General features: G+C 38.9%; 1 protein-coding gene across 3 annotated transcripts in view; it reads left to right on the forward strand.

Moving 5' to 3' along the window:
- STK39 (serine/threonine kinase 39) overlaps nt 1-13,509 on the forward strand; it is a 317,482-nt gene that overhangs the window by 239,249 nt on the left and 64,724 nt on the right. For all 3 annotated transcript variants that reach the window (XM_060409809.1, XM_027964892.3, XM_060409810.1), the window contains exons 15-16: nt 4,902-4,954; nt 9,947-10,015. In XM_060409809.1, the coding sequence (XP_060265792.1) occupies nt 4,902-4,954; nt 9,947-10,015 (122 nt within the window). The remainder of the gene's footprint in view (nt 1-4,901; nt 4,955-9,946; nt 10,016-13,509) is intronic.

Below are 13,509 nucleotides of genomic sequence, written 5' to 3' on the forward strand. Positions count from 1 at the left end.
ATATAGTCCTGAGCTGGCCTTTTAGTTTGGGAGTCCTCCAAGAGCAATAAGTCTTTCAGGCTGTCTTGACATGGTAAATTAAGAGGTGCAGAAAAGTGCTACCCCCTGTAAAATATATACTTCAGCTGTCCAGGCCTCCTACACCTCCCTCACCAGGAGGGGTATGTGTTCACTCCCGTCTGTCTTCACCACCCTGTTAGCCAGCTGCCTCAATTAAAGTGTTCACTATGTCCCTTGCAGATGAATTGAAAGAGCAAAAAGAAAAATACTTACCAGCCTGTATCTTGGAACTCCTCACTTTGAATGGATGTGGAAAAATAATATTTAACAAAACTAAGCCCCGATCCTACTTGACTGTAACCCGCTAGTGCTGGTTGCCCCCTTTCAATGGAGAATATGTTTATCAGCTGGCAGAGTCCCTGCATCTCCCTGTTTCTTGGCTGTTTTTTTAATATACTTCCTGCCATACTCATTTAAAAGTGCCTGCAATGGTGCTTTCAGATTGCTTCTGAGAGTATAAATTGATGCAACATAAATGAAGAGGAATTTGACAGTATCGGTCAAATCAAATGTGAATGCATATATCCTTTGACCAAGCAATTTGCTTCCAGAAAATTTATTTTTATACTCACATATTTGCCAAGGGACCTAAGAACAAGGTTATTCATTGAAGCGTTGTTCATAATAGTGAAAGACTGGAAACAATCTACTCATAGAATGGGAACTGGTTAAAGAAGGATAGAGCATACAATTGAATACTGTGTAGCTATAAACAGAAAAGAATGAGAAAGCTCTCTGTGAACCAATATGAAGAAATTCCAAGGTATATTATTAAGTTAAATAAAAGGCAAGATGCAGAACAGTGGATATAGAATGCAGTTGCCGTCTCCCACTGTATTAAACAGGCTAGTGAGCACACTGTGTATTCGCTGGTGTATGTGTAAAGCATCTCATGGAGCATACGCAGAAAGCCTGTAGCATGATTGCCTCAGTGAGGGGGGCCAGACAGATGAGCAAAGGGAGTTGAGAGGGCTAGATTTCACAGAATACCCACTGAACCTGCCTGTTGCTTAGTCACTCAGTTGTATCTGACTCTCTGCGACCCCATGGACTGTAGCCCACCAGGCTCCTCTATCCATGGAGTTCTCCAGGCAAGAATAGGGAGTGGTAGCCATTCCCTTCTCCAGGGGTCTTCCTGACCGGGGATTAAACCCAGGTGTCTCCTTCATTGCAGGCAGATTCTTTACTGTCCGAGCCACCAGGGATCCCATATTATACCGTACTTTTTGATCTTTATACCATGCTATCACCTGTTTTAAAAAAGAAATTTCCTGCCTGAGCCCTGTAGGTATTTGCGTTTGTGATCCAGAGGTGTTGTGCCTTAACCAATTTAAGAGTTTGTTCTTTGTTTTGTTATATTATTTTTAGGATCGAAAGAGTTTTTAAGTTATCAGAGGTCACCTGGGTCTTGAAACTCTCAAGTTATTAATGTTTGCCTTGGAAAGTTGCATATAGTTTCTGGCCTTAAATCATACCTATTTTCAGCTTCCCTGAAATTAGGAGTATCCTGTGCCATATCAATTAAAGTAAATGTACTTTCAATTAAAGGTGTTAAATATGAGTCTGAAAAGATTAATTCTTTATAAAAGGATGACCTTCAGTAGTCAGATCCAATTAGGCATTTTTCCAACTATATTTCACCCTGATGGGACAAGTCTACTACACACACTCAATCACTGTGATCTTTTCAAAGGTGGGTATTTTGGGTTCAGAGTTAAAGGAGAATGACTTGTCTAGGCAACCTCCATAACTTGAGCCACCATTGATGTGCACAGAGATTATGGATGTTGGATATTAACTTTGTGGGATTAATATTTAAGAATCAGAATATGCGTGATGATGTTTTGGGTACAGTTCTTGTACCTCTCTTCCATGACCTTAGTAGTAAGGTCACTCAGTTAGTTATGTCTGACTCTTCTTGACCCCATGGACCCCAGAGGAGCTCACCAGGCTCCTCTGTCCATGGAATTCTCCAGGCAGGAATACTGGAGTGGGTTGCCATTTCCTTCTGCAGGGGATCTTCCTAACCAAGGGATCAAAGCCAGGTCTCCTGCATTGCAGACAGATTCTTTACCGTCTGAGCTACAGGAAAGTCCTTGACCTTAGTAGAACAAAATAACTTAAGACAATCTGATCAAAGGAAAGAGGAAAGGAACAGTGGGATACATTAGCATCAAACCTAATTGATTTCTCATTTTCTCCCTCTGTCATTTCATTTTTTATACACCATAAATACTTGCTTTCCTGTTTTTTTTTTTTTTCTTATTGAATTGTTTTAGTCCTAATTCAGTCTTTGCTGATACGTAACACACAAGACCAAGGCTGTTAAGTAAGTGAATGCTTACTGATCTTCTCATGGTAACATGCAAAATGTTGGGGAATACTTTGTTTTCTCTCAAAAAGTAACAGGAATCAAACATTTCTATTTGCAGTAGGTATTTACAGTATAGAATTATTGGTCCTCACTCTGCCACTCATTACTTTTGTAAACTTGGAAAAGCCATTGAATGTGCTCATCAGAAGTGGGAAACAAGTAATCTACTTTGCATGTCTCAAACATTGATTGCTGGGATCAAATGAAATTTGTTATCAGTATTTCTCAAAGTGTGGTCCTGTGATCTCTGGGGGGGTCCGTGAGACCGTTCAAGGAGCTTATGAGGTGGAAACTATTTTTATAATGATATTAAGAAATTATTGGCCTTTTTCACTGTCATTCTTCCACATGCGTATGGTGGAATTTCCAGTGGCTGGCTCCACGATATGTGATATTGCAGCAGATTGAATATGAAGGACAACATATACTAGCTACCTTAAGCCAGACAATAGAGAGGTTTACAAAAATAGAAAACAATGCATTCACTGATTTGTTTTTCTTTTAGAAAGCAAAATAATTGTTCCTTTTACATTAACATGTGATGTGCTAATTATTATCACTTTCATGTAAATTAATACATATTTTTAAATGAATTAGTTTTAATTTCCAATACAGTAAATATTGATGGACATAATCAGCACAAGCAAAAGCTCTTTAGGGGTCCTTGGTACTTTTTAAGAATGTAAAGGGGTCCTAAGACCAAAACGTTTGAGAACTGCCAGTGGATATGACAGCACTGTGTAATGTGTGATGACACTGTCATTTATTAAGAAAATTTTGGCAACATGCACATAGACCTGCCGTTGCAGGCACTGGTTGGTTGTTGCCCGCTCCATCTTCAGGGCAGGTTTATTTAGTCCGGGGTCCAAAATCTCTGAACTATCTATATTATAGTTGCCTGCAATTTCACATGTTGATCATGTTTCTACTTCTTTTTAGTGTAAACATCCACAATTTTCAGTTTTCAGATCCTCAGAAGGTCCTAAATGAGGCACAGCTGTAGCAATTGCTAATATCTGCTGGTCCCATTTTTGTTTCCCAGAGGATGATAAAATCATGGTGTGGACACCAGAGAGGATATGCCAAGGTTCATGGCTCCCATGTCGATACCGTGGGCTTGGGTATCTCTAGAGTTCTTGCCCCTTTTCCGCCCTGCTTGTGGAAGGGAGGAAGCTTCCCTAGGCACTAGGAGGAGGGCTTTCTGTTTGTCAGTACTCGGCATTTGTCATCTTCCTGAGCCTCCTCTCACTTGGTGTCACAGGGTGTGGTAGGAGATAACCACCGTCAGTTTAGGGAACAAAGAAGGCTCAGAGACTGATGACATCAAGATTTAGGCACGGTACTGAATTACCCAAAGTGCTAGAGTATCAAACTGCAGTATTAGAAGATTTGATCAGACTCCCCTGGCATGGGAAGGAGAATGTTCATGGCTGGGTATTCAGACTGTCTCTGTCTCAGCCTTGGGTACCCTTGGCAACAGAGCAGAGTTGAGTGCATACAGAAATGACCATTTCATATGTCCTGTTGCGGTTTCTTAAAGTTTTGTTTTTTTAAAAAATTAACTTTAATTCTAGCATCTGTTGAGAGTTACTCATAATATTTTAGTGTTCTTATGAAAAATTAAGACCATTCTAACTCACTGACCCTTATCATGTCTTGATATTAATATGAATGGAAAACTCATATTTAAAAATATATTTATATAGCAGTTGCATACATTTCAATCCCAAACTTCCCAGCTACCCTTCCTGCATGGTTATCATAAGTTCGTTCTCTGGCTATGAGTCTGTTTCTGGGAAACTCATATCTTAGGTATTTACTTGTTCCATGTTTCCTCAGTGTCTTTTAGTTTTATGGTTGCATGTGCATATGTGTGTCTGTTGTAATTTTATGTAGTCATTTAAAATTGTTCTCAAATTCTGTATATTCAGTGGGCAATTTTGCAACAGTCACAGGTCCTGTCTATTTAGATAAAAATTTTTAAAGGAAACTACATACCTTATTCCAGCTGTTTTGTTGGATAATTTAATGTGTAGTACTGTCAAGAAATTCCCGCTAAGACTATCCCCTTTGTTTCACTTTTAAAAATAATTTGACAAGATGCTATTTTCCCAGGAAAATATGAAAACCTTATTGAATATTATTTTGCTAGACTAAAAGCTTCTGAAAATTTTAATTACAGAATTAAATTTAAGGTTATTGACTTATTGTAGATTTTATAAAAGGAACATTTATTTTTATAATTTTGTGATATAATCATGTTTGTATAAGGTAAATTCAATCAATTAAATATTTTCCTTTATTATTGTCATAACTGCCTCTTCTAGTTAAAGAAGTATTAGAGGTAACCCTAAAACTGTTCAATGCTATCTGTGTGTCAGTAGCATCTTATAAAAATTGGAATACATTTATTTTGGTTAAACTCTGCTTCATTAGAGTTTAATATGCTATATGTTATATATTTCAGAAACTCCAGGAAGGAACTTAATGACATACGATTTGAGTTTACTCCAGGAAGAGGTAAGTTTCCATTGAAATTATTATTTTATTGCTACAGAGAGCATTTCAGAAATTGATTATAAGCGTGTGGTTATAATTTGCTATTCAAAAATGCATTCTCTAACAACAGAGGAGGGAAGGAAGGAAGGAAGAAAGAAAGGATTTGTAGTAACTGCAGAGAATCCAAACCAAACCTACTACTGATGTATGAATTGTAATGACGCGTGCTGCACAGCATACACACGCTTATAAATTAAGTCTATTAGCTCAAGCGTGAAAAGAAGTGCTGGCATGGTGATGCAGGGCCTAAAGGACGTTATGATGAGTGTGATGAGATGCGCACGGCAGTCCTGATTACGGTTGAGCAGCAAAACCATGACATCAGACCAAAAGGTAGCACGCTTGGCCTCTCTGTTGTCCGTTCTGATTATACGAAGCCTGTGCTGAGCAGAGTCTGGGCTGCTACTTGCTACAGGCACCACTAGGAGGCTTGGTAGCAACAAGGCCAGTCTGGCAGCAGAATGTAATTTTAGTATTTTGAGTAGTTACTAAAATAGTGTCAGGGCTAGACTGGTTGCTCTTTTAGTGCTAGGACGCATGGAAGTCATCAAACCATGTCCTGTTTCTAGGTGTCTATAGCACCTGGCAAGCACCTGGTAATGCAGGAGAATCCCAAGTCGTTTTGGTTAACTAATGGATTCAGGCTTTAGAGATCACAACACTAGTTGTTAAACAAAAATTGCTATTTCCAGTCTTTAGTTCATAAGAAGAACAGTCTAAAGAAGTGAAAATCAGGTGCTAATGCTGTGACTGTAACAGTTACTGTCCTTGACCTCTGGTTTCAGACTTTTACATGAAAATAGCCTTGATATTTCATTAATCTCATACGTTTGAACGTATAACACGCCGTAATTATTTTATGTGTTAGAACTCCATGTCAGATTTGACTTGATTAAAAAAGTTGGAATTGTATGTGCTAAAATTTTGAAAACCTGAAACTTTCCTGACTTGATAGCTAGTCAGTCAGTTAGCTTGATCTCCTTGCTGTTACCACCTGTAAGAAGACGCAGGCTCAAATGCTTACGGGAGCCAAAGTGAACTGTGGGAACTGGAGAGTTCTGTCTAAGTACATTCCAGTTCAGTTTTGAACAAACCCTGCCCACCAAACAAAATGTGTTCCTGGGCCATAGGTGGTTATGGACTCAGTGGCCCTGATCTCTAGTCTCCTGTAAGCACAAAGATTTCATGATTTCCAGAGGACTTCCCTGGTGGTCCAGTGGCTAAGACTCTGTGCTTCTAGAGCAGGAGACACAGGTTCAATCCCTGGTTGGGGAACTAAGACCCCTGCATGCCGTGCTTTGTAGCCAAAAAAAAAAAATCACCATCATCATGATTTCTAGTATATTTGAATCCAACATAACTTTTTACAAAACAAACATAAATGAAGACCTAGTGAATTTCCTAACTGGTCTTTCTTTCTGGGGCACATCTTTGACAGCTTAGAGTCAGTCTGTGAAATTGAACTGTTGCTGGTTGCCGTTATCTAAAAGCTAGTTCGTCATGATATAAAAATGTTGACCAGCCAGTTCTGTGATAAAATCGAACAATTATATAATAAGAGTTTCAAGTATAGTAAATAAAGAGAACGGATTCTTATTTTAACAGTAATTTTTTTCATCTGATTGTTTAAGATTGACAGTGGCAATAACAATCAACTTTTTCAAAGGAAACAAAGAATGAGTTTCTGAGCTGAGGATTGCTGGGGATAGAACAGCTCTATCTGCATTACCTGGCCCTTTGTGCTGGCTTCGGCAACCCCGTTTGCCATGGTTAGGTTCAGTCTCTGCTTTTGTTGCCCAGACAGAGACCGCAGTGCCGACTTCCCGATGATAGCTGGCCCTCCCTGGGCAGCGAGCACAGCCTGTTATTAATAGTTTCAGAAACACCGCAGTTGAATCACTGTACTTGTGTGGCTACTGATGCTGTCAAGCATTTCAGATGTTGTTTGCACTCCATCTGTGCATGCATATCACGTGTACTACGTCTCTGCTAGATACATACCTAAATACACATGGCATCGAATGTGTAAAGTGAACGTATCACATATTCGGTCCTCATTTGAGGGCAAACCCTTTGTGTTTATTATGTTGCTGTAATGGTCTAGAAAGCAGAGCATACGTGATTATTTATGATTGTTTAACCTGTTTATGCATCAGGAATGTTAGATAGCTTAATGAAAAACATTATCAGTTACCTCAAGTTTTTGTTCTAAACTGTTACTGACATATTACTTAACATGCATGAAAAATAACTGCTGAATGGCACACACACACAAACCAGGAACATTTCCATTTTTGACCAATAAGCACCACCCATTTGCTATTTTGATATGACTCATTCGGTACCCAACAGTCCTGAAAATAGTCAGAGATGCTGCACACTTTAATGATTTGGGAATGTTCTTTGCTTCAGTACTGCTGTAGTGCTAACCCTCAATGTGGCTTTGTTTGATTATTGCATTCTCATCTGACTTCTTTGATTATAGCTCCCTACTCAAGTGTAAGATCTTATTGGTAACTTTAGAGATGGTGGTATCACACCCAGTTGCTTTAACAGATAGTCAGTCAATAGCATGAAACCACTGCCTACTGTATGCCTGGTGTCTATGAGGCAGGCACTTTAATTCAATACGCTGCTTTTCCTGAAGTTTCTAGTGGCATCCAGGAAGATGGAGATTGAGGCTGAATGTTCTAGCCAACTTTATAAAGCTACGTCATATTCAGACTGGAGCCTTTTATTATGCTGTCCTAGGTTCATGCTATGGGCTTCCCTGGCTTCCCGGCAATAAAGAATCTGCCTCCAATGTAGGAGCCATGGGTTTGATTCCTGGGTCAGGAAGATCCCCTGGAGAAGGAAGTGGCAACCCACTCCAGTATTCTTGCCAGGAAATCCCATGGACAGAGGAGCCTGGCATGCTACAGTCCATAGGGTAGCAAAGAGTCAGACATGACTTAGTGACTAAACAACACCAAGGTTCATGCTATGAGATCGTTTTATCTCTGAGAGAATTTTGTAAGGTGTTTCTTGTACTCCTAATAGTGAGGACAAGGTCCAGTATAGTGAGTGAAGTTGCTCAGTCATGTCCGACTCTTTGCGACCCCAGGGACTGTAGCCTAACCAAGTTCCTCCGTCCGTGGGATTTTCCAGGTAAGAATACTGGAGTGGGTTGCCATTTCCTTCTCCATGGGATCTTCCTGACCCAGGGATCAAACCCAAGGCTCCTACATCAGCAGGCAGATTCTTTATTGCTGGGAAGCCACAGATAAGCCCACCTTATATGGAATTTCATTGTTTAGTAAGATTCCTGTGTTTTTCTTTTCCATTACCTTCTTTGATTCCATTTCATTGGATGAGTAAAATGATAGAATACCACAGTTTCTCTGAAAGTACAAAGAATATATATCAACTCTCAAAGTCTTGTTGGCAGTTTGGAAAATTGGGCCATGTATGAGAGAGAAAAAGAAGGTGCATTTCAAATGGTCTCTGGTTGCCTCGTCATCATCACAGCTACCATTTGTTGAGTAATTACTATGAGTCAGACACCAGGCTAAGCATATTAAAGCCCGCTGTGAAAGATAATTGTACCTTCAGCTACATGCTCATGTTGAGTATGAGTACACACTTACACATACAACACACGTCATCACATTTGAAACACAGATTAAGCAGGGAAACCCATTCTCTGATGAAGGTAGCCTTTGGCATAGCAAACTGTAGTTCAGTTTATTTATTTTTATTTTTATTTTTATTTTAGTTTTTTATTTTTAAAATTTTAAAATCTTTAATTCTTACATGCGTTCCCAAACATGAACCCCCTCCCACCTCCCTCCCCGCAACATCTCTCTGGGTCATCCCCATGCACCAGCCCCAAGCATGCTGCACCCTGCGTCAGACATAGACTGGCGATTCAATTCTTACATGATAGTATACATGTTAGAATTCCCATTCTCCCAAATCATCCCACCCTCTCCCTCTCCCTCTGACGACCCTGTATGCAAGACAGGAAAAAAGACACAGATGTGTATAACGGACTCTTGTAGTTCAGTTTAGGTGGTTACTTGATTCAGAAGCTGTACTTTCCCAGTTTCTTCTTATCTAACTCTAATACAGGATATTTGTGATAATATCAGGCTGCCATGGAGAGCATGTAGTCTCCCTTGTGAAAACATCTAGGTTCATAATGGTTCTTTGAGCACGTGGCAAATTTATCAATTTCCCTTTACAAAGTCTTCAAACAGACTTATCACTATTGTCATGTTCATGTATAACCTCTCAATTAAGTAATTTCTGTTATAGTCACTTGCTGCAGCCTGTTCAATCTCATCTTTATGAGATTGCTAACCCCTGTCAGTTATCATTGAGAAGCTACATTCTTTTATTCAACCACATTTTCTAAGAGAATGAGTCTGTTGCTATCGAATGATCAATGTCATGTTAAAGGATTTTCTTAATAGCATTCATTTAAATAGCTCATCTTATAGTCCAACAAGCTCACAGGCTGTTTGTACCAAATATAAGGTTGTATCAAATGCTACCTCTTCAACCTTTGCCATAAATTCTAACTCAGTAGCTACTAATGATAGGAAAGGATTGATGGTGGCTGGAATTAACCTTGGCAAGAAAGAAAAGCATTGTCATAGGGACCAGTTATGAGCTAACTTCTAGAGGTGCATTTGAGGACTAATGCAGGTAGTAGACAAAAGGAAAAATTTTCTTGGCTCACCAAAAATGAAACAGTAATTTTGTAGAACTTCTGTTGAACAAAGAACAGGATGCAAATTGTATGTGGCAAATGTATTTCACATTGCTTCTGATTTTTCCTCCTGATAGAATCTGAATTGTTGAAATACACATGGATGATTTTTCTAAATGAAAAGTATATATATATTACATTGTACTAGATTGTTAATTTTTGTGTGGTTTCTGATCCACCTTCGTTTCACATTTGGGCAGATACTGCAGACGGCGTTTCTCAGGAGCTCTTCTCTGCTGGCTTGGTTGATGGACATGATGTAGTTATAGGTGAGTCATTTTTTAATGCATGTAGTGTCTTGCATTTTGTTTATATATCAAATAGAAATGCACTTAGAAACAAAAGTTTTCATAAGGGAATAATTTATTCTGTGAATTTCTGAAAATTTCTTGAATTCTTATCTTTTATGTGAAAGAAGTATATTCAAGAGTCATATTTAATTTTCTGTTCCAAACGCACTTAATATAATTCTGTCCCATTTGTCCAGACCTGATTTATCCAATGCAAAACCTCACTTACTAGAGATAAAAGAATCTAGAAGACTGAAAAGCCCGTGACCTAGCAAGCCCAAGATACTGTAAATTCCATGCACAGAAGTATGGAAACTTCTGAGGTCCTTTCTCTGAGTTTCTCTATTCTTTGGACACAGTTCTAATAAACTTAGGTGGTGGACTTCCTAGCTCTTAGAAAAATTCATTCATTATGAAGTTTCAAGGTTGGATGAAACTTAACCCTCATTCAGTCCAGGTCTTTCATTGTGTAGATAAGGAAACAAATTCCTAAAGTGGTTCAGTGGTTTGTCGAGGACCTGCAGCTGGGCTGTGGCAGAACCACCACACTTTGAGACTGTGGCTTTTTCTACTACTTTTTAGAATCAAGAAAAAGATGCATGAAAATTGGGGAGCCTGCTAACTACAGACACACTGATAGGAGCAAGAATTGACTGCTGGCCTCCTGCCAAGGCAGGGAAGGCAGAAAAGCTATAAGAGGCAGACAGTGTCATCTAAGAAAAGGTGTAGCCTGCATCTACCTGGGATGAGGGTGAAGGGATCCATATTCTGCAACAAATTCTGAATTTATGAAGATCTTATAATGTAGCTTATTATCGCATATTTGTAATGATGACCCTAAGTAATTGAGGTGAGTTAGTATTTTAATAGTGTTAATTATGACATTATATTCATTATATTTTTAATTATATAATTATACTATAATAATATTATGATAAAACTTTCTTTAAAGTCAAATCAAAACCAATTCTTGAAATGACTTGGGCCCCCTAAGTGATAGGTTTTAACTGAAAGAAAAATGACTTTATATCATCTTTTTAAGTATGAAATGCTTTATACTTTGCTTCACTTTGCTGTACAGCTAGAAACTAACACAGCATTGGAAAGCAACTATACTTTGATAAAAGCTAATTCCGAAAAATCACTTCCTTAAAATAATTTCTTCCTCAATAATACTGGAATGTGTCACTAAGTGGGAGCTTGAGGTAGATACACTTGCCCATCAGAATAATTTGTTCCTAGAATCTCTAATTTACATCATTACAAAGTGAATTGTTTTATGTAAAAAAGAGTCATAGGGATTTTAGTGAGATGTTGAAATTCTGACTAGAGAATCAGTATCTAAGTTCCTGGTATACAAGTATTCATAAATGTAAAGATACAAAGTTATCTTTACAATTAGAAAAAAGTAAGCTCTTATTCCTCTTAATTATACAGGAAGTGTACACATTGATTTTGCAAAGAAGCCGTTTCTAAAAAATGTTTATTTGGCTGCGTCAGGTCTTGGTTGCATCCCTTGATGTCTCCCTTGCATCATGCGGGTCTTTCTTTGTGGTGGAGACATTCTCTAGTTGTGGTGTGCCGGCTTCAGAAATTGCAGTGCCTGGGCTCTCCAGCTGGGGTGCACAGACCCTGGAGCGCACAGGCTCTGTAGTTGCAGCCCAGGCTTAGCTGCTCTGTGGCATATGGATCTTAATTGTCAGACCAGGATCAAATCCACATCCTCTGCATTGCCAGGTGGATTTTTAATCACGAGACCACCAGGGAAGTCCCCACAAGGAAACTGACTCCTCTGCCAAGGGGTGTATATGATTATATAGACATATTATAAAGGAGAGTGGCATATATACATGCCCACATACATACAGGTGTGTGTGTGTGTGTGTGTGTATTTTCTCATATATTCTGTCTTTCATACACTTGAAAGCCTTGTGAGGTCCCATGTCTAGCTAAGTTCTTTAGTTTTCTGATCAAATGTGAGGGGGAGCTGAGCAATAAGGTCAGTTCAACTTTGGCGTTTATTGTAAATTCCATATCAGAATTCTTCATGTTAATCATTCTTTGATAAAGGTAGATTTTTCCCATTTGAAAAAATGAGCACACACCTTTGTGTTTAGTTTACTTGAGGAAATCAAGAGAAAAATTAATGGCTAGATCAAGATACCCTGTAAGGAATATCTTCCTTAAAGAGAGCTATGGTCCATACACAAAGCAGGCAGAATTAAAAATTAATGAACAGATAAAATTTAATCAAGACACCTGCTAATATCTATTTGACAAAAAGTCGAGGAGCACATAGTCTTTTTATTTAACATGATCTTGGCAGGTGGATGGCTCAGATGGTAAAGAATCTGCCTGCAATGCAGGAGATGTGGGTTCAATCCTTGGGTCGGGAAGATCCCATGGAGAAGGAAATGGTACCCCACTCCAGTGTTCCTGCCTGGAAAAGTCCATGAACAGAGGAGCCTGGAGAGCTCCAGTCCATGGGGTCACAAAGAGTCAGATACAACTGAGCAGCTAACACTTTCACTTTCACTTGGTAGGTGGCAGATAGCGTGGAGAATAAAAGAGATTCATGGGACGGTATTAAGTTACATCTTTATTTAATCATGATCTTGCTTCAGATCTACAGTCAAATTTAGTGTACTTTTTTTTTTTTTTTTTTTTGCCCCAGGCTCAGCTGAATCTTAAACCAGTGGATTTTTGGTCATTGAGTTTTTTTAAAAAGTGGAAATTAAGGCATAATGCATGTCCAGCTTATTGAGTGTGGTTTAAATATATAACTAGAAAGCTTCTACTTTTCGATGCTTTCTTTATTCTTCCCCCAGTTTTTCATCTTGCCTTTTCCCCTTCTTGGAACTGGAGTGTAGAGTGTCGGAGTCAGACTCAGGGGTGTGCAGTTGTTCGTCTAGTAGCACTGAACTGAACCGAACTGAACATACCTCGAAGGAACAGCGCACCTAAGAGGGATAATGTCTACATATTTCATTTGATCATCATATCAATTATGCAAGGTAGAGAGGACAGGCTGCTTCTAATAAGTATTTTATGAACAAAAGAGGGAGGTCAAAAGAAGTTTCTGGGATACTGTAACTTACCATGGTCCTTGAACTTGGATCCTGTGACTCCAAGCCTAGAGCCTAAGCTTGAATCTGACCTTGGGTATACAGTTAATCCAACACCTTTAGCCTTGAAGAATGGATCCAGATAGAAGTGGTTTCTGTGTCTCCGGAAAAAAATTACGTGTCCTTATTTGTTTTTCCTGTATGAGTAGCTGGTTTATGTTTTAAATGTTGATTATTTGGTGAGCAGATGATATCCTATCTCAGCCGTTCTGTGTCCCTTCCGGCATAATTTTCTTCCCTTTCTACTGGTTTGTCCTACCAGCACACGAACATGTCTTTATGTCTCCCATTTTAGAGCTCTGTTACTCTGCCTCCCGTTTCAGCTGTTTCTCTTCACCCCTTTACAAT

This window comes from Ovis aries, chromosome 2 (genome assembly GCF_016772045.2).
Source record: "Ovis aries strain OAR_USU_Benz2616 breed Rambouillet chromosome 2, ARS-UI_Ramb_v3.0, whole genome shotgun sequence".
NCBI classification, from domain to species: domain Eukaryota; kingdom Metazoa; phylum Chordata; class Mammalia; order Artiodactyla; family Bovidae; genus Ovis; species Ovis aries.